This window comes from Labrus mixtus, chromosome 4 (genome assembly GCF_963584025.1).
Source record: "Labrus mixtus chromosome 4, fLabMix1.1, whole genome shotgun sequence".
Lineage (NCBI taxonomy): Eukaryota > Metazoa > Chordata > Actinopteri > Labriformes > Labridae > Labrus > Labrus mixtus.
In genome coordinates, this window is record NC_083615.1 from 12028294 (window position 1) to 12049383 (window position 21090).

Consider the following 21090-nt stretch of genomic DNA (forward strand, 5'->3'; position numbering starts at 1 on the left):
AGTATCTGTGAGGTGTTGATCTGGTTTTCCTTTCTTTGAATTCATTGTTTAACTATCTTCCAAATCCTCGCACAGGAGTAAAATTGGAAGTGTCCTGTCTGAATCAATTCCCAAATGGTCTGACAGTTCAGCTCTTTTATACTGTTCACATCTGATTCAGGAAGGGTTCAGCACTCTACAGTTAAGATAAATCACTCTTACTCACAGTTAAAATATGTGTTTTGTTTGCTCTGTAAGACTTGAGAATAACCACTTTGGTCTTGGTTTGAGTTGGACACACACCACTTTGTCACAGCTGTGAGATAAACACAGGAAGTGTAACACAATGCATGACTGTCAGCTGGATAATTCTGCAGATAAATCTTGATATACGATAAGCAGATTATTTGAAGTATGAGAGTAGTATCGTCCAACATACTTTCAGGCTTTGCAGATTTTGCAATACCTACAAAGTGAGTGTGTTCGGAGAGTTTTCTTTTGACCCAAAGTGCAAAACACAGACGCAGGTAAGTCAGTTGAAAAGGTTTTAATGAAGTAATGGATACAGGCTGGTTAATCTGACATGGAGGTTGAGCGTGGAGAGGAGACGTGGGCAGGCGCTGAGTGGCTGAGTAGAGGAACATATTGCTCGAGGGTTGGAGACTGAATGATGGCAGATGTTGGTTTGATCCTGAAGCACAGGAGACATTAGTTAAGTAGCGGGCAACGCACAAGGAATAAAGAATATAGAGCACAAGAACAAACTGTCTGGCCTTTACCCCGCTTGAAGACAGCGTTGAATGAGGCGAGAGGGACGGACTTAGGGAGAAAAAGGTGAGCAGGCTGCTGCAGTCAAGACGTGGAAATAAGTGGAGCAGGTGAGGAGCACTGAAGATGGCCATGCATAGAGACAAACAGAGAGAAACAACTGCAGCACAGCAGGAGAAATGCAGGGGAAAGGGAGAAGCTTGTAGCCAATGCATTGGTCAGTGGAAATTCTTTTTGAGGCCTAACAGTTTGTTCTCCCATCAAATCTCATGTGACACGTTGTGAGCCAAAAACAACAAAACACAAACGGTTGCCGTGGTAAGTCTCGTGTTTTTTATACAAATAGCATAACTCTCAAGGGAAGTTTTTTTGACAGTTACACAAGAATAATGTTAGCAACACTTGTATGTATTATGATTGTTTTGCTGTAAGAACATTTTGATTCTGTCTTTCTAAACTGAAAATTACATGGATGATATATTCCCCTCCTGAGCTTAGCCTGCTGTACATAGTTTAAGACCCTTCCTCCCTATTTATAGTGTTGGCCCTTGCAACAATGTCATCTGTAACTCGACTCCATCTGTTAAGTCAGAGCATGTTGAATGTCAGTTGCCAGAAGCAGAAGCACTGCAGCTCACTTCCCGCTGAGTCGCTCGCTGGGAGCCCCATGGAGTCTGCGGAACAACTGAGCCCTTGTGGGGCCTGCAACCTCCTAGGCGTGCCGGGTCTCATCTCCGTGGATGTGGACGATGACGATGACGAGTGTGATATAGTGATCGGCATTAGGCCCAAGTCTTCTCCTCTCCCGCGAAGAAAGAGTTCACTCAGCGACGAGGACTCTGAGCCCGGGCCGCCCCTGTGTGGCTCCAGGAGAGTGTCATTTGCGGACGCCAAAGGCCTCAGCCTGGTGCAAGTCAAGGAGTTTGGCATTTGGGATGTACCCAAGCTGCCGGAATATGACTCCTCTGAGGGGAAGGATAAGGTTTCAGTGGAATACATTATATCTCCCCTGAATTTCTCACTTCCATTGTCTAGAGAGGTGTTGTTCGACAAAGTCCGGGATCAGAAATTGGAGTTGGAGAGCATCCAATTACTTCCAGGGACCACAATACTGAAAGGAGTGATCCGCGTCCTCAACATCTCCTTCGATAAGGCGGTGTACGTCCGAACATCTTTGGACTCCTGGTCCAGCCACTTTGACCTCCTGACAGAGTACATGCCCGGCTCCAGTGAGGGTCTGACGGACTGTTTCTCGTTTAAACTCACCTTAATTCCCCCATTCGGGGAGCAGGGAGCCGGAGTAGACTTTTGTCTGCGATACGAGACTTCAGTGGGGACGTTCTGGGCCAACAATGACAACAGGAACTACATGCTGTGCTGTCACCAGAGAGCTAAGGAGCTGAGAGAACAAACACAGAAAGAAAACGTGAAGAAGAAAAGCTGTCTTAAGAGTGTCGGGTGAGGATGAAGCGTTTTACTGACATAGATCTGAAAAGGTCATAACTGATGATGTTTTAAGTTCAATTAAAATGTTAAAAAGTTAAAATTCAGTGGAATTAATTTTGAGAATCTTACATGGTCGGGACAAATGTCTACCATGCTGAAGTTGGAAAGGCAAAGACAACCTTGAAAAAAAGTTGGTGAATGTTAAACTTGATGTAGTAGCCTGATGGAAAGTTTGATAAAAATTATTTTCTTTACCAAGAGCCTTTATATTGTATGGATGCTTCAAACTATGAAAAATCTGTTTATAAGTAAATTATACGTTTGTTTATTTATGTATGGATTATGTAAGGCCTGTATTCTTTTATGTTTGAGGAAAAGTCATATCCCGTAAGTGGTGGAAATATTTTCTACATTATGGCATAGTGACAAGACTACTACGATGGCAGAAATAGTTCAAGCAATGCAGGCTATTCATGAATGGAAAGTCAAATTATTTTAATGTTAATATTAATATTAATAATACGGTCAGTCACATTCTGCACCCATAAACATCATTCAATCTTCATGAAATGTTTGCATTAAATTGATAAATGTTCATCAATATTGCAGCCATATGTGATTTGTTGATTGGTGATAGCCCCATAGAGAGATAAATCTGAGACAGACACATGGATTAAGTCTGACTTTTTGCTGTTTTATTCATCGACAGTCAGAACTTCTCCACTCTGGAAAATAACCCAGCAATGGAAACTTCCCTTCCGGAAAGTGACAAAACAGGTGAATACACATTTTGCTGGTTGTGAAATCAAGTTATTAACCGAGACATTCAAAAACAAAATGTGGCCACTGTAGTGCAACCTCATTATAAATGTTAAATGTGTGTCTCCAGATGTGTCAAAACAAGGACAGGAAGTGGACACAATACAGGCCAAACAAATCTCTGATGCTCAGTCAGGAACATCAGAGGAGGATGGTGAGAACATACTGGTGAGTGTGTGAGTGATATTTGTTGGTACTAAGACACAACTGGTTGGTTTATTTAAAAAAAATGTGGCTTGTGTTTAGACTTCCAAGCCACATATGCAGACTTAAAAGGCCACTTAAATGACTTTGTGCTCGCAAGTGTATTTTCAGTTTAACGTTTCCACAATATTTGAGGTTAGTGTGACTGAAGAGATTCTTGAGATTATCTTTACGTTGTTAACCCTTTTCACTAGACACCATGAAGTATTTTAAACAGGAGTTAAGATTCATGGCTGTGAAAGGAGGCTTAAGGACACCATAGTCTGTCTATAATAGGAGGAACAGAAACATTAGTGTAAACCCGGTGCACTTCAGTCACATGACTCAGACTTGAGTAGCACCAGTGTAACATAAGGTACAGGACACCCAAAGGACACTGTGTACTGTTTCATTTCTTGCAGGAATAAGTGTCTAATTTTTGTCATGAATGCTTTTATTTTTAAAAATGTTTTAAGCTTTAATGGTTATATGTGTTTAATCAAAAATACAGATAAGAATTGAATACATTTGTGACATGCAACTTTAAATGCCACCCCCCTCCCTTTAAAAAAACCAGCATAACTTTTGTGTGAGCAATCTAAAATTAATGTACCCATGTTGTTGATGGACAGACCAAGAGCAGACGGAACTGCAGCCGAAGGAGCCGCAGAAAGGCAGCGCGGATGGCTCGGGTACAGGACTACTTTGCTCAACGAAATGGAGCAGGTGATGCTGAAAGAGATGATTCACCTCCAGAAGCAAAACAGACAGCTCAAGAGGAAAAGCACTCGGATGTGCAGACGCTCTCCAAGGGAAGCAGCGCCGCAGAAAGTTCACAGCTGCTCTCTGACTCCCTGGGAACACGCAGCGAACCTCTCACTGATGTTCAACAGAATACAGCACCAGCACACGACTACACCTCAAACAGCCAGACAGAGAAATCTGAGAGCATCAATTTGGCTGACTCGGCCACATTAACAAGAGGTGAGAGTGCCTCAGAGATCCCAGACAACACATTGCATTCAAATGATGAGCCTGCTCCAGCTGAACACCCAAACATCAACAAGTGTGTCTCCAGATCTGAGGGAAGCAGTCAGAAAGAAGGTTTTGTGTGTTGTGAATGTAAAAACAGTAATGCAGCTGAACCAGCTGGCAGTGATTTTACAGGAGAATGCAGTGAAGGCCTTGTTAGCCAGTCCAACAGCTTCACATTTGGAACTGTGGTGGCTCCGTTGTATCGTCAGGTGTTCGAAAGAGCAGGAGCTGAAAGTCAGTGCTTAGCTGATCGGGGGAATCCAGTGAAGGCTACACCGAATGTTGAAGACTTCACTAACACTGAAAGAAAGGAGAAAAGCCGCACTGTTCCAACAGATGCTAGGGCTGACATTGACAAAGCCCTCGCAGATGAAACAAAGACCCTTCAATCATCAATCCAAGAAGGTTTAGATTCTTCTGTAATTAGTTCTTCAATGAAACAAGAAGGAACAAGTTTTGGTGCAACCCCAAATAACGTCCTGGTTACTGCACAAACTTTGCAGGATTTGAATGAGATGCAGAGATGCACAAATGCATTTGAGGTTCCAAAAACAAATGCTGCAGAAACAGAAGTAGAGTCACAAGCTGTTGATATTATAAATACATATCTGTTGAATCCAGAAATATCCACCGAGAGTTCAGATCTCCAGGGAGACATACAGGAAGACATTCCAACAAATGACCTTCAAAGCCAAACCACAGCGGAAACGGCTCAACTGTCAGAGCAAGCATGCACACAAACAACAACGAAGTTTGATGAAAAACGTACACAAAGTGAAACCAAATACATCATGACCAGTCTAGAAACCTCATTGACGTCACCTTCTGAGAGAGAATCAGATCGTTTGAGGGATGAGGCAGACCAACAGACCAGCAGCACAGGAGCAAAGAAAGAGGAAGACGTTGGCAGCAGAGTGACCCCAACCGTTGTCACGTCAGAGGACAATAAAACTTTAGAAGACTCACATGAACTGAATCATAGCTGCACTGATAATCCAGCTGATAAAGATACCCATGCTAGCTTTGATTCTAGTTTGGAGGCATTTGAGGGAAAGGATGTCACATCACATCGGATATCTTCTGAAACTCAAGGAGAAACCAAAAACTTGGAAGGAGAGAAAAAAGAGGTGATAAAATCACATATAGATGAAACTAAACTCTGTGCTGAAAGTAATGTAACTGGTGATGAGTCAGTGATGATGATGAGTGACCATCACATACATGGTGACATGATTATAGAGCCTGAAGATGAAGACACTCTGAAACAAGGAGAAATGATTGAGTCAGCTAAAATAGAGCTTTGTGAATTGGAGGATTCTCGTACAGAAGTCACTACTGAGATTAAAAACTGGGAAATGATGGTTGAAGAAGAAGAAGAGGAGATTGACATCAGTGAGGAAATTTGTTTGAAAGCAGGGGACATTGAAGCAGTAGAAGAAGACCACGTTGAACAGTTGGAGGGTGTGGGGGAGGAGGCCACATCAGAAAATAGAGATACGACAGAGGACGACGAGGAGAAATCGAAGGAGGAACTCATGTGGGAGATCATAGCTGTGAGAGAGAAAAACAGCAAAGCTGAAGCTGCAAATCTTTTGAAGGAAAAGCAGCGGTTTGGTGAGGAAGACATCTGGGGGATAGTTGCAGGGACAGAAAGGGACGGGGTTGAGAATGAAAATGTTCAAGCCACTACGATGATAAAGACCACCGAGGAGGAAGAGCTAACTGAGAAGACAGAGTTAGGGAGAGAAAAGCACTTAGGAGGGATACAAGAGGCCAAAATTAGAAGTGAAGATGTTCAAGAAGAAGAGGAGATAAAGGGAGAAGAAGAAATGCACTTGAAAGATGAGGATGAAGCAGGTACAGAGTGGGGGGGTGAGATAAGGGAAGAAAACTTAGAAGAGGAGAATCCGGACTGTGAGGAAGATATTCTAGTTTTTAAGACTGGAGAGTCAAAGATCACACAAATAGAGGAAAGGGAAAATGAAGCAGGGTGTTCTGAAGAGAGGTTAGAACGGACTCAAGGAGAGGTTGAGGATGGTTTATCTGCTTGGGTGAACAATGTGCAGGACAAGAGTAGTTCTGAAAAAAACATTACTGGAGAATTGCAAAATGCCCACATCCAAACTGAAATGAACAAAGAGGAAGATTTTCAAGGAAGTGAGAAAGTCACGCATGACATATCCAAAGCAGAGCGAGAGGAGAATGAGTCCACTGCTGCAGAGGGAGGCTCATTGATTTTTGTCGACGGACCTGAAGTCGACAAAACAGGCCACGACGGCGCTTCATCAGAGTCAGACTCGGACGACGAGGTGGAGTTGTACATGCACTGTCTGAGGGCCGTTCACACCGGGGCACAGGCCCAGAGGGACAGGAACAAAGACGCGGGATTTGGGGTGGGCAGAAGACCCTCCGTAAACAGAAGCAAACTGCTGTCCACGCGCATGCCCTCCATCAGTGAGTCTCTGGATGAGGATCAACATGTCGGCTGCCTCCAGGACAATCATGTAGACACAGACTTCGCAGCAGACTTCAAACCCAGTGCTTCACCTCTGCCCGAGGCAAGTGAGCCGGAAAACCTCAGCAGACACGTTTCATGGTGGAGAGAGACTTTTTCCTGCCGCAACATTGGAAAGACTTTGTTATATGCTATCTTGTTAGTGATATTTTTGGTTGTGGCCTACCATTATGATTTTCTGGCCTGTTTCGGGCTCTACATGATTTCATTGGTTTGGCTCTGGTGTCAAGGAGAGAGGCAGCCAGTTAAAAACAGCAAAAAGATAGCTTGAATCCAAGAGTAAAGTAAAGGATTCCTGAGGATTATGAGGAAACAATGTGCTTGCATGACACCCATAAAGATCTGTAGGTCTTTTTAGTTTTGAAAATACCTTTATTTAATTTATTTTTTAACAACAGATGATATCATCACATGACCTACACAAATAGTAATAGTCGAAATGGAAAAACAGAAGAAGAAAGACGAAAATAAAAACTATAAAATAATGATGGGCATTGATGTAGAGCATATACGAAACATATCAAAATAAATTCTCTATAATCCCTATGGGAGGATGCTAACTCTGTTGTCAAGAGTATGAACCAGGTTTTTGTATGCTTAAATGTACATACAGCTTAGTGTGGCCAAAACGCCAATGACCATCACTCACACTGATCAATTCTGCATTATTCAGGTGTAAATACAAGTCATCAGTGTGTTGTGTGTGTGTGTGTGTGTGTGTGTGTGTGTGTGTGTGTGTGTGTGTGTGTGTGTGTATTTGTGTAGATTCAACTTTAGTTTTACTAAATCTTGATTGAATAAATTGATAATAAATTCAACCTGTTCAACTCCTTTGTATTACAACCCCAGTGTACTTGTAGACGTACTGTACGTCCATTTTTCTTCTGCTTTTCTGGGGTTGTGGTGGCCGAAGGCAAAGCAAGTCAACCCAGACAACCCTGTCCACAGCAACCTTTTCCAGCTCCTCCTTAAAAAATCCTAACGCGTTCCCAGGACAATTGGGATTCATAATCTCTCCAACAAACTCTGGGTCTACCCCGGGGTCTCCTCCCAGTTAAAGACGTGTCCGTAAAATCTCCAAATCGAGTTGCCCATGGTTTCCTAATCAGTCTACAGTCTTAAGTCTGAACAGGCCGCTCTGGCTTTCTTGCAGCATGCCCTATTCTTTACAGTGTAACGGCGGACTCAGAAGGCAGAGCAAACACCTCGCTGTGGGCGTGTTACCCAGGGTAACTTCCCTTTGTGATGTCATGAAGGGAAAATCTCCAAACAGTCTGTTTGAGCAGACATTTTCTGAAAAGCGGAGCAGGTAAAAGACTGAGAGGATGGACTTTCCTCATAATTGGGGAATTTGGAGAGCAGGCTATAGGGACACATACAAGTGTTAGAAAAACATGGTAAAGTGTTTTTTGCATTAATATGTGACCTTTAAAAAAAAAACAACCGGAATAGAGACTACATTTCTTTCCTCGTAAAATCTGCATGTTCGTCGCAGATCATGAAGACCAAAATAAGTGTTTTACGCAAGAAAACAGAAATGCCATCTGCGTTATGCTATGTGAGAGATCTGCGGTCACACCTAAAACTATACAAGCATCCGGATCCTGACCCGACAGTTTGGATTTTTTTTCGTGTTTCTGGTATGTTGAAATGTGTTTATCTCGGTCTGCATTCTGATCAAATGTGGTAGGTATCCTGTTATCACTGCTTATCACTATTAAAATATGTTTGGCATCAAGAAAACCAACAGAAGTAGGAAACCTGTTCTCTTATCCTGTTTAGATGTCTTGAATGGGATTTCCAAAGGGGTCGCCTGCCAGTCAATATTTGTGCATGAACAAACAGCTCCTGGGACAGAATAATGTTAATAGTCTTGAGAGGTTATTCCTTTTATTTCGTAAAAGCCCTAAACAGACATGCATTCATACATTTTATTAACTCAATTTTTCCTTGATGACGGGTCATTTCCAGTATTTTTTTAAAGGTGGTTTTCCGATTATTCATTCATTTTATCACCTTGATATTACATAGCTTGTTTTCTCGTGACAACAAGAAGATTTTCTGATAATCTAGAAAAGGAAACAGGCTGTTGTTCACTGTGATGGGCCAGAATTAGACCTGCCATGCTGCCATTGCCCACGCTAATGAGGTAAGTTTAGCCTAACAAGCCTTGTTTGTTTTGTGCTATTAAAACTCTGGGAATAGGAGATAGATAAGGCAAGATTTGTGTGTAAATCTTTGAGTGTAAATTACTCGTTGTCAGAATGAATAAATATTTGGATACATGTCTGCTTTCATTTCCATGACAAAGTAAATCTGAAAAAAAGAGAACCTCGAGTCAAATTCAGGCCACTTCTGTCGGGCTTGTTTGACTTTCAGGCCCTGACAATAAATGTCTCAGCAGAGGACTCCTCTGACTATCTGGCATCTCTCCATGTCTGATTAAAATGTTTTGAGAAATGTATTGTCAGAATGAATGAGAAGAGGGTCACATTGAGGCACTTAAGTATTTCTTCCGCCTTGTTGAACTTTGTCTTTCAGCTGTATTTTGGAGCTGCACACAGCTGCAGTAATGCACTTGCCAGGGGATTTCCAAGCAGTCCACTGTGAGGATTACAACTCACTTTTCCTTGATGAACAATTTTGGCATGCACCTACAGAAACATGTTGGTCAAGTCAGACATAAAGAGAGGTTTATCTCTTTGTGCAAATGTGACTTTGTATTCATTTAAATTCAGTTCAGGAATTTATGTCTAATGATTTTTTTCCCCCATGTATCTTTTAGAGGTTAAGACTAAATGCAGTTTGAAAGAGGAATCACAGATAAGATTTATGGTAAGATACTTCTTTAAAAACTAGTTACATCATTTGTTGACTTGCTCATGTGTAACTCTGTTATTTGACCTGAAGTGATTGCCGTGCAATTAATTTTTATCAGCTGTGCAGGAGAAGCTTATTTAGGCGTCATATCATCAGAATATGTCGGCTGAACCCTGCACCTATAAACATGCAACTAGATTCTGATAACAACGACAGTGTTTAATAGCTGTTGCACACTGCAGCTAACTGTCTTCATTTCCACATAAACAGATGCCTGTCTGACCTCGTTCTAGGATTTCTGAACAGTGATGAATTAAACACACTGTGTATAGACGAATCAACTTCTACAGCCATGAAGTATTTGACTAAAAAGCAGCCTTTGTACATAAGGAGTGTAAGAGATTTATTATTTTTATTTCAATTATTAAGATATTAAAAATATTATTTTTTTCTTATTCAAATAGACACATGTAATGCATCAATCATTTCATGGATTACATGTTTATATACAAATGTTTTATCATGGCTTTCCGATTATTATTATTACAAAATAAATCCTGTTTAACTTCAGAATATATAAGTATTGATGTATTATATATTCAAATAGTATCACAGTGCACAAAGCAGGCCGAGCTGCAGCTACAGCTAAGACAAACAATGATGTTACCATCATGTGCTCCGTGTTATTTTTGGAAGAGAGGGATAGTTATGTTCTGGCAGACGGTTTCAGAGAATTTATAGCTACAGTCTGGAATTTAAAAAAAAAACTCTGAATGTAGCTACAATTACCCCACGTGACATGAATTCAACTAACAATCAGGACAGTGTTGATAGGGAATCAGGGACATAAAAAAATATTAGGTTTACATTATTATAATTACCCCTGCCTTTGCATTCTTTTTAAAAATAAATGCAGAGTTGAGTGTACACAGGTATAGGCCTATATAAATGTTATTTGTTAATGTTGAATTAAGGACACATAAAACAGTGAGCTGCCTTAGGAGTCCAGTGGTGAAAAGCGAAGGCCTGATACTATTTAAAGTTGGCTGTTTTTTATTCATTAAATTGAATGCAAAGAACATCTAAATATTGTTGTTTCTCATGGTTAAACAGAAAAGTGAGAATGGTCAGTGTCATTAATTATAGACAGAGCTTTCCATTTAGACACCAAAGTGTTACAGTGTATTTAAAAAATCCATAAAAGATATGACTGTGTTGGCTTGTTTTGATTAGATAAAGGCAGGATCTCAGACCAGAATGAATATCCCCTGTCAGACTGACTTACAAATTATTCAACACATCTTAACTATGACTGTTTAGCTTCCAAACAAGAAAGAGTATCTGACTGTTAAATTAATATGTATCTTTTTCTAGTCCTTTGTTTTCACACACACACACACACACACACACACACACACACACACACACACACACACACACACACACACACACACACACACACACACACACACACACACACAGATAGATCCTTCTTTTCTAAGTAAACAGTTACATAAGTATCTTTCATGTGTTGTTATTTCTGGCCAAGAATAGTAGGTTGTTTGCTTAACATGTTTACACATGTTTTTGGTCTCAACTGCTGTGGGTATAAATGACCTTACTGCTGACCTATAGGTTCATGAGGGGAACCGTGCTGACCTGGCCTTCAAAAAGGTATTTGATTAAGCACACTTTAACTCTTTTATCCTATAAATAAAAACTACACATTAACATGTGACTTTAAAAGGTCCAATATGGATACATGTTTTATTTTACTTTATTTCAATTCTATCAAGTAACAACGGTATAACATAATGGATATCATGTAGAATATAATGGGATACTCTATAATAATTCAAAAGTATTATTTGTCGCATGCACAATGTCATATGTGTATTGCACTGTTGTAAAGACTTATTGCAACATCTGATAATATTTACAACCAGAGAAAGGAAAAACATTGTAAACAAAAATATACAGTACATTTCATAGCTATGTTTGACACTAAGGTTTAACAACGCTTGAGTGTAGAATTAAATACATTAAACTACTATTTTATTTTTTATATATATTTTGTTTACAATTCTTAAATGTAAAATGCAATATTGAATATAAAAACATATTTAACAGAAGCTAACCTTTTTTTTTTATCGTGTTATAAGGCGTTTAGTTGTAATATTTACAGTCTATGGTTCAGTTAGCTTCAGAAGTAATGAGATTTACAAGGTAGACGTAAACGCTGCACGGCATGCACTTACAGCATTAGGCACGTTTCTAGGCCTGTGATTGGACGACGGACTGTCAGTTGCGAAGCGTGTGTGTCAGAGTCAGCCAATAAGCTTGCTTGTTGTTGGCCTGTGCACCGGTTCGCCGGTCCGTTTGCAGCTGGGAAAAAGGGGAAGCCACTGGCAAGGGGCAGGCAGCGTCGGCGGCACGGTGCTATGGACCTCAGGGACAATGTCGAGACAGGGGAGACGGAAAACCACCAGGAGCTGTTCTACATGCCCATCCCAGATGAAGAACCGTGCAAGAGGGTGCAGGAGAAGCTGTCGGGGGTCGTCAAAAACGTCCACAGAAAACTGCGCAGGAAATACAGAGAGGGTAAGCAGACTCGGTGGGCCCCTCTGGCTCTCCATGGCCCTGCAGCCGAGTAGCTAACACTCTGAAACGATAGCTGAAGAATACAGAAGTGAATAATGTTCCGTGAGCTTGAATCCGAGGATGACTGTGTGGTATGTCAGTGTTATCCCTCAAAGCTGACGGTGCTGCTCTGGAGCTGGTTAGCTGTTATGGAGGCAGACCGCAGTAGGGTTGCAATTCAGCAAACGAGGCCTTGGAGCTGCTTAACAATAACACACACACACACTGCTATTTTTTTTTTTTTAACTACTAGTCAAAAGCGTAAACATGATATTTTTTTTCTTTTTTCAGAGTACTGACAACAAATACTTGAATGGGTTACTTATGAGAGATACAAGCAGAGGCTATCAGTTGACAATGAATGACTTTCTATTGCCCATAAGTGATAACTCTGTGGACTCAACAAACATTTGGTGCAACTTTTACAAGCAAGATGGCTCCTTATGCTCAACTAGTGAAGCTCTTGCATCAGTTGTTTTCCCAAGAGGAACCCAAGATCCTCTTGTGTAGGCTGTACAGACATTGGAAACAAAGTGTGTTCGAGGACACAAGTCTGGAGTTCGTGTTTATTATATCAGGTTTAGATCTAAACATGCGAGGATGATTGTGAGGGGAAGGCTATTGGACTGAGACAGAGACTGAGTCTGATCTGAAACAAGTGAGTACCTGCTACCTGGCCTTAACAGATAATTGATGCATGTCCTGCAAATCCAGTATTGCTTATTGATGTGCAGCCGTTCCCCACAATAGTCATATGATGCATAACTAGACACAGGTAGCTGTTACGTCACTCTTAAGTATTTAAAAAATAGAATAAGCAAGTACGATATCTCCCTGTCCAGAGATTTCCGGCAAATGTCTACGAGAGCATCTTTTTTTTGAGGCGGTCTGTTTATCATTCAAGTTTAGATGTTGCTGTTGCATTTAGTGCTTTTACCCCTCTGGCTCCCATTTCCACTTAATGTCACCCTAAAGTAGCTTTAGCTTGTGTTGTTTCCATAATGTGTTGTATAGCGAACACCTCTTCTAGGTGAGTTTGTTGCTGCTGTATGCTTGTCTTTTTATTTTCTGATTTGGCCATGAGGTCCAGAAAACATGTAGTAAGTGAAGACGTTGCAACTACTCATAAAGGGACAAAAACAGCTTTGTCCTGGACAGTCTCCTGAGTCAGGCAGGCTGTGAAAGTGTCACCCGAGAACATCAGAGTACTACTAATAAGGGAAGTCTATAAAGATATATACAGCTGGTAAAGTAAACTGACAGCAGATACCACTATAGGGAGGATTTTGTTCTGTTTTTAAGATTTGGGGAAGTACAGAGACGCCCAAAAAGTGATTTGAATAGTACGAGCAGATGAGTTTGAGATTTTTAAGACAAAATGCTAATAAAGAGGTTCCTTTTGCTTATAACTTACAGAGCTTCACCCAAAAGTATTTGCAAATAAAATAGGCAAAAAAACATGCTGAACATGTGTATATATATATATATATATATATATATATATATATAGCTGAGCTCCAGTTAATGAAAGAAAATGAGTGAAAGGATCCGTAATATCAGGGTTTTATATCCACTAGTGTCCGTGTGAACATCAGAAGAGTTCTGTCCTGAGAGAAAATGCCTCCTTCTTCTTCTCTGCTAGTTTTGAGTCATTCTTGTTGAGAGCAGGGTGTAAAATGGGAAGTTTGGAAAAAAATACCCCTTTTGCAATACTGAGCACTGACGTAGGACTTCTGAGTTCAGGTCGGAAGTTATCGAAATCTTTACTGCCTGAAGAAGAAAAAAAAAACAGACATTTTCATCTATAGGGCTGGTTCATAAAAGCTTTATTCCATCATGGAGCCTGAAGTTGAAGACTGATTGTGTATGTTGTTGTTTTTGTTGTTGTTGTTAGTTAGTTAACTGCCTGCCAGAAATGCTGAAGTGCCCAGGATTAAAAAACTTACAATGCCTACCCATGCAGAGGCTTTTTACAAGGAAATGCTAAGTCCCACTAGGGACTGCGTAGGAGGAGAAAAACAAAAAGGGGAATTTACAGCCGGTTTATTTAACAGCAGGTAGCAAATATTTTTATAGAGAAAAGAAACCTGGCATTAGCCCATCATTATCTTCTAATGACAGAAGAGTAACACTTGGCTGTATGCAGGCTTATAGGATGTATTTAAGCAAGAATGAAACTTCAGATATCATGATTGAGATTGTCTCTATGTTGAATTATTATCCTGTTTTTTTCTTTGGTAAAGAAAACAACAACTATGTGACCATTCCACTGCTCTCAATTGCCAAACTAAAACATATAAATAATGAAAAAGTTTCAGAAGTTGTGTTTTGTGTGGTAGTAAATGATTTAGTAATAAATGCATAAAGAGATGAAGTTTCACTCTTTCATGTGTAGGCTCTGTGTCCTACTTTTCCACCTTAAATCACTCTATAGCCACAATCTAGAGCATCAAAATAAAGTTAGTCGTCCTGCAAGCCGACCCCATGATTGGTTAATAAGTAAAGCATGATCTGGTAGGCTTGGCATTGAATCACAGTGGTCATGCCTCCAGAGCCCTGCTGTTTACCACCACTCCTGTTGTTGTGCTTTCATTTCTGTAGAATCTGATAAAGACTTTTTTTTTTTTGCCTTGTGGTCATGAGATTTCTCCTTCAGCATCGTGTTTGCCTTTGCTCGGGCTTTAAACCTCTCAGACTGCGATGATGTGCTGCAGGGAGTTTTTGTGGTGATTAATAAAATAGAGATACAGTTTCTTTACTGTGCTGGCAGACACGAGTAAACATGTAGGCAGTGCAGCAGTAACTGTTTTTTTTTTTTGAGCTGATTTTTCAAAAGGAGTACTGTCCAAAGTTGGCAAGTAAGTTGTTTTCTACTGGCTTTGGTGAGACATTCAGAAAAATGACGAAACAAGTGGACTAAGCTGACTTTGAAAGCCTTCCTCTAAATTGTGAGGTCTTTATTTACTTTCTGTGTTTTTTTTTTTTTTAACGTGTCTTGGTTCTGTCTTGACTTTCCTCTCAGTGGGCGACTTTGAAAAGATCTGGCGCGAGCACTGTGAGGATGAGCAGACGCTGAGTGAGTACGCCCTCGCCATGAAGAATCTAGCTGACAACCACTGGACCAAAAACTGCGAAGGAGAGGGGCGCATCGAATGGTGTCGCAGGTAAGTCAGCCTCTCAGCTGCGGCTTCCCACCCCGAGATAGTGACCCTTTTAACACAGGTGTCACCTGCCAGCTTTAAGTTACGTTTCTGTTCACCTTCCACAGTGTCTGTCAGGAGTATTTTTTGGATGGCGGGATGAAAAGAATGTTGGAGAAGGATGAGAAAAGTGCCATGCTTGCCATGGGTCTGACTGCAACGGCTGTAAGTGCCCAACAGCACATCACCAACCCCAGGTAAGAACGAATCCAAACTGCACACTAGCTTCTATAAAGTGTTCACCAGAAAACCGGTCTTTACGATGCTGGCAAGAAGGCAAGATATGTAGTTTGATAGTGAAACTAAAGAGGTGTCAAACTTTCACAACAAAATGATCCTTCACAACACCAAAGAAAATATCTTCCAAATATGTTTTCCTTATGTGTTAGATTTTGAGCTGTTAAACCTATAACCACGATTTAATACTGATTTACTCTGGACAATAGTGTACTCTGTATAAAAAGCATTCTTTAGACTTTCATATGGAAGCTACTTTTGCCCAATAATGATTACACTACATCCCCCAAACCTGCAGAGAATATAAAGTATGTTTCAGAACAACAGCGACAATAACAGCCTCTAAACTGTCCCCCACTGCAGAGGGAAGTCATTTCTGTAAAAGTGTTTTGACGTCTGTGAAACTTAGGGTAATATCCCATTCCAGCGTGGCAGGAGTGTTCACAGATTTAAAAGCTGATAGTCTGTGACATGTGACACATTACAAGTGTGGACAGAACAGAATATCCGTGTGTAAACATGAAAGCCTGTTTAACTTCGATTACAATTCTGAAGCTCTACTGTTGACAATGCTGTTGGCAGTGTTTGGCAGTGTGCAGCATTGAAAGTATTTCTCAATCAGGTAGCAGGTAAAGCATTAGTACATGCTTAGAAGAAGTTATTTTCTTTTGTGGTAGACAGAGGAGAGAAGGTTGTGTTTGAAAGCTTTATCAATTCAACATTATTGTTTAAAATGAACTTTCACGTTGAACATGAAATTCTGAAATCAATATAAAATCTGAAATCTTCAACTTGAAGGTGGTCACATAGATTAACATGTCACTGAAGTATTTCTCATCCTCTGTGGTCCAGAGATATGAGTCACATTAAATGTGTGTAGTGTTCACTGCTTAGTAATGAAGTTGTATCGAGTCAAGTCTTCTCTTTATAAAACTGTTAAAGTCAGGTCGGACATTTTTTTTTTCAATCAGTGGTTAACATTTAGAAAAACCTGATTGTGGAAAATATTCTAGAAAATATATACAGTCATCGGCCACTTTATTCGGTATACCCTGCTAGTACCAGGTTGAACCCCCTTTTGCCTTCATTCTTCGTGGCATAGATTCAACAAGGTGCTGGAAACATTTCTTTAGAGATTGTGGTCGACATTATTGCTGCAGATTTGTCGGCTCCATTAGAGGAATCTGCCTTTTCGACCACATCCCAAAAGTATGTATTGAGATCTGGTGACTGTTGAGAACAGTGAACTCATTGTCATGTTCAAGAAACCAGTTTGATATGATGTGAGCTTTGGTGTGTTGTCCTGCTGGAAGTAGCCATCAGAAGATGGGTACACACTGTGATCATAAAGGGATGGACATTTGAATGATGCTCAATTAGTACACAAGGACCTTTGCAGTTGAACAGCTGTACCAATAAAGTGGTCGGTGAGTGTACATTATAATTGATATATAATTATAATAGTGCTTTAGGGTATTCTGGCTAATTATGGAATAGGAGTTTGTTTTCCTCTTGTTTCTTATACAAAGGCTATTCGGCCAGTTTTGCTAATAAAATCGTATTCATTTCAGAATGTTTTTCTTTTTCAGAATGTTTTATTGCAGACTTTTATTCTTTCAATTTTAGAAGTAGTTTTAGGTTTTGATGTGTCTTGGCAAAGTGCATTTCCTTGCATTGACTGTATCTGTACCTTTTTAGTGTATATGTAGCACTGTGTCATTGACACAATCTTCTTCATTGTCTTTCATCCTTTGTAACACACAATATTTATACAGCATTAAATGTTGTGGTCAGTTATTTTTATTGAATGGTTCAGTGGGCTTTTTCATGTGATGTCTGTTGTGGAAAAAAAAACATGTATTATCTCTTTATATGTATGTTACCATGTGGTTGTTACCAGAGGCACCCTTTAATCCAGTCTATTCACTTTTGCATGCTGGTTGGACATTTAAATGTTGATTTTGAAACTTTTTCCACATTTTTATTGCAGTTCGATCTCTCAGCTGGGAAAAATGCGCCTTCTAGATGTGGGAAGCTGCTTCAACCCTTTCCTGAAGTTTGATGAGTTCCTCACAGTTGGTATTGACATAGTGCCTGCAGTTGAGGTGAGAGTGCTGATTTAATCCACTTGTTTTTCTTAACAGAAACATAGGTTGAACTCAAGACGAAACAAATAAAATGCACTCGTTTTTCCTGTCTGGTAACTCAGAGCTGGCATTACAGAGCAACACCAGAAATGACTCATGCGGGGGTATCAGTGTTGTGGTTTTACAGTCTGTGTGAACAAATTCAGCAGAAAGTGGAACAAACACAGTCTGCATTCTGCAGCTGCAAGTAGAGAAGCTTCTTTAAGTGCAACGACAATTACAGAAAATCCCATTTAAACCACTTGAAAGTGCTGATTCTCTGCATATTTTTTCTTCCTTCAGAGTGTGTACAAGTGTGACTTCCTCAACCTTCAGCTCCAGCAGCCTCTGCAGCTGGCTGGTGACGCGGTCGAGGCGTTCCTCCGCCAGCTCCACAACCCCATCGACTCTCTGCCTGCCCAGCTGTTCCACGTGGTTGTCTTCTCCCTGCTCCTGTCTTACTTCCCCTCCCCATACCAGCGCTGGATTTGCTGCAAAAAGGCCCACGAGCTGCTGGAGCTGCACGGCCTGCTGCTCATCATCACGCCCGACTCTTCCCATCAAAACCGCCACGCCCTCATGATGCGCAGCTGGCGCGTCGCTGTCGAGTCGCTGGGCTTCAAGCGCTACAAATACGTCAAGTATTCCCACATGCATCTCATCGCCTTCCGCAAGGTGTGTCTGGCCACCACCAGTGACCTGGTGTCACGCAACTACCCCGAGATGCTCTACATCCCGCAGGACTTCCACTCCAACGAGGAGGAGGAGTGTGCCGACGTGCCCGTGCAGGTGCGCTCCGAGTTTGAGGATGACCAGCTGGCTTGGGGCTTCACGGAGCTACCTGACGCGCCCTATGATTCAGATTCCGGGGAGAGCCAGAGCAGCTCGGTGCCTGGCTTCCATGAGCTAGAAGACCCCATCCTGCTGCAGAGCTAGGCTAAACAAGCCCCCCCCCCCTCCCCAGCCCCTCCTTCCTTCTTCTACAGAACTGCCACCTCCCCTTCAACTGCTGCGCTGCCAAATTTAACCTGCTGCATTCTTCTCCCACTTCTCCCCCATCTCCTCAAAATAATGCAGTTTGCACAGTGCGAAAGAGCAAAGTTTACAGATTATTTTCTCAAATCCACACTCCTCTGAGAGTAAACACACATACACACACACACAAATACACATCACACACACTAAGATGGATATATTTTGATAAATATCTAGGTTTTTTAAGAGTTGGAAAGCGAATGCCCTTAAGATATCAAAACCCCCTTCTCCTTGATTTCAATCCCATCTTCCAATCAGCACTCAGTAACAAAAAGTCAGCTTGTCTACATCTTGTACTTCTATTTGAAAAAGCTAGTGTGGCAGGCGACTTAGTACAAAAGACAAATACATACAGCAACCAGAACAGAGTAACAGGAGTTTTGATTGCACTGGAGAGACTGAGATGTGTGACTCGACTGGTACGCTTTGCTTCTGTCACAGCCATGCAGCTCCACTTTCTCAAACTTCTTGATGTGCATTTAGTTTTCCAAGACAAAAAAAAAAAAAAAAATGGGTTAGAAATATATATTCTCGACAGTCAAAACATTGGTGTTGTCCAGTGTTGAGTGTGGCAATGCCATTTTTGAATATGGCATCATCTGAATGATTTGTGTATCTTTTACAAGGAAGTGGTATTTGTAGCATTTTAAACATTTCAGAACCATATGGTAGGAGTATTACTAGTTTACTAATGTGAAACTGTAACTGTGTAGATTCATGTGTGACAAGGTACGAGTGTTTCAGAGTAGGTATTACAGACTTTCTTCCTCCTTGTTGTCCTGATACTGATCTATCTCCTGTTAGATTTCAGATACCTTTTTGTTTGTCGGGCCGAGAAATATTACAACACTGCAAGTCAGTGACCCATATCAAATGTAATACACAGCACCCGTATCTATTGACACAACTTTGTAACTTTGATGTGAAAATACAAGTGCTCTGCCTCCAAAACGCTCCTCAGTGAGGAAATTCACCTCTGACAGAGGAAATTTGCACTAATTAACTGTTTTGTCGTACAGAACCTCTGAAACAGGTGATAATCCAGATTTTAGCAATATAAGCAAGACCTGATCCTAATGTAACCTACATGGGGAGATTTTAGCTAAAGACACTACCTGGTGAATTGTAAGTGTGTGTTCCTGCCTGTCCCTGAACAGGCTGAATGTGTGGCTCTGGTTGGGATTATCAGTGTGAATGAAGGAATGAATTGTTGATGTGTTTCTTTTTGTCAGTGGCACTTTATAATTGATCCCAAAGGGTGCCACGAAATGTACTTATTTTCCTATAAGACAGTTTTACAACCAGTATGAGGGGCCCGTGAAATAATACCAGTGAATCGAGGTGCCTTCTTTGTTCCTGTTTAATGTTGCAGAAAGTTAAACTCACACTTTGAAACAAAAGTTTTTTTTCTTTGGCCAAACAGTACATTCAACTATCCCTTTTTTATTTGTCATTATGGATAACTAGAAACATTAACAGTTTTGGTGTAATGCAGTGTGTTGTTGCCATTCCCGTTTCATTTTACAGTTAATTCAACTTTCTCTCTCTCTCTGATGTCTCCTCTTTTTTTCCACAGAACTTTTTTTTTCTTCACAATAACATACATAATCAGGCTTTGAAGAAGCGTGTTTTGTGATTTAATGGTGCATTTGTCTTCCAGTGTTTCCTTTTGTCCATTTGCATGAGATGGTTCATCGACATTATCTACATTTTCAACAAAGCAGAACAATGTGTGCTTACAGTATGGTTGTATCTCTCTTTTATAAATGAATGTAAACATAAGTTGCCCGTGTGTTTTTTGTGTGATGGGTACTTCTCTTAGAACTAAAAAACCCCCCCAAGGTTTTAAAGTTTATGGGATAATTCACTAAAAATCTGATACTTTTCTTACTTGAAAGGTTTCAGGTTTCTATTTAAAACAATACAGTTTATCATAATAAAATTAGGAGGGGGGGATATTAAAATGTACAAACTTTCTTAGAGGGCTTGGTTGCCCTGTGTAGACTTGGACTCATGGCTTGCTTATAATTTGAGCACATAATGGTTCTCTTATACTTGAGCACTGTTGACAGACAGGTGCTGCAGCAGAAGGCAGAATTAACTCTTACTGTGGGAACCGGTCACATCTGGATCAGAAACCGGAATAAACAGCTGGTCCTATTTTGCCAAAACAAAACAATTAGTGTGTAAATTCATTCTTGACCAAACAATGTAAATCCAGGTGAATCGGACTTAATTGAGGTTTTAAGTGAGTATATCTGTACAATCCAAACTGAGAACAAATGAG

At 40.7% G+C, this 21090-nt stretch overlaps 2 protein-coding genes across 5 annotated transcripts; both read left to right on the forward strand.

Moving 5' to 3' along the window:
• The first annotated feature begins 1409 nt into the window (after window positions 1–1409).
• Window positions 1410–7403, forward strand: ppp1r3ab (protein phosphatase 1, regulatory subunit 3Ab). Of its 2 annotated transcripts, none has more exons than XM_061035877.1 (4): window positions 1410–2205; window positions 2903–2970; window positions 3083–3180; window positions 3828–7403. In XM_061035877.1, the coding sequence occupies exons 1-4, from the start codon at window positions 1415–1417 to the stop codon at window positions 7014–7016; spliced, it is 4146 nt and encodes a 1381-aa protein (XP_060891860.1). In that variant the 5' UTR covers window positions 1410–1414; the 3' UTR covers window positions 7017–7403. The 2 variants fall into 2 exon arrangements, with proteins under 2 accessions (XP_060891860.1, XP_060891861.1); XM_061035878.1 differs by having other exon boundaries at window positions 3083–3188; window positions 3828–4321.
• Window positions 7404–11727: 4324 nt separating this feature from the next.
• On the forward strand, window positions 11728–20585 carry bmt2 (base methyltransferase of 25S rRNA 2 homolog). Of its 3 annotated transcripts, none has more exons than XM_061035891.1 (5): window positions 11728–12166; window positions 15228–15369; window positions 15474–15602; window positions 17633–17747; window positions 18072–20585. In XM_061035891.1, the coding sequence occupies exons 1-5, from the start codon at window positions 12007–12009 to the stop codon at window positions 18702–18704; spliced, it is 1179 nt and encodes a 392-aa protein (XP_060891874.1). In that variant the 5' UTR covers window positions 11728–12006; the 3' UTR covers window positions 18705–20585. The 3 variants fall into 3 exon arrangements, with proteins under 3 accessions (XP_060891874.1, XP_060891875.1, XP_060891876.1); XM_061035892.1 differs by lacking the exon at window positions 11728–12166 and adding an exon at window positions 12755–12863; XM_061035893.1 differs by lacking the exon at window positions 11728–12166 and adding an exon at window positions 14918–15063.
• Window positions 20586–21090: the final 505 nt, after the last annotated feature.

What these genes read in the sequence shown, in the direction of transcription:
- ppp1r3ab (XM_061035877.1), top strand. Translation starts at nt 1,415, where the DNA reads ATGGAGTCTGCGGAACAACTGAGCCCTTGTGGGGCCTGCAACCTCCTA. An exon ending in AGCTGTCTTAAGAGTGTCGG is followed by an intron (nt 2,206 to 2,902) that starts GTGAGGATGAAG and finishes ATTCATCGACAG; the next exon opens with TCAGAACTTCTCCACTCTGG. An exon ending in TCCGGAAAGTGACAAAACAG is followed by an intron (nt 2,971 to 3,082) that starts GTGAATACACAT and finishes GTGTGTCTCCAG; the next exon opens with ATGTGTCAAAACAAGGACAG.
- bmt2 (XM_061035891.1), top strand. Translation starts at nt 12,007, where the DNA reads ATGGACCTCAGGGACAATGTCGAGACAGGGGAGACGGAAAACCACCAG. An exon ending in CGCATCGAATGGTGTCGCAG is followed by an intron (nt 15,370 to 15,473) that starts GTAAGTCAGCCT and finishes CACCTTCCACAG; the next exon opens with TGTCTGTCAGGAGTATTTTT. An exon ending in CAGCACATCACCAACCCCAG is followed by an intron (nt 15,603 to 17,632) that starts GTAAGAACGAAT and finishes TTTTTATTGCAG; the next exon opens with TTCGATCTCTCAGCTGGGAA.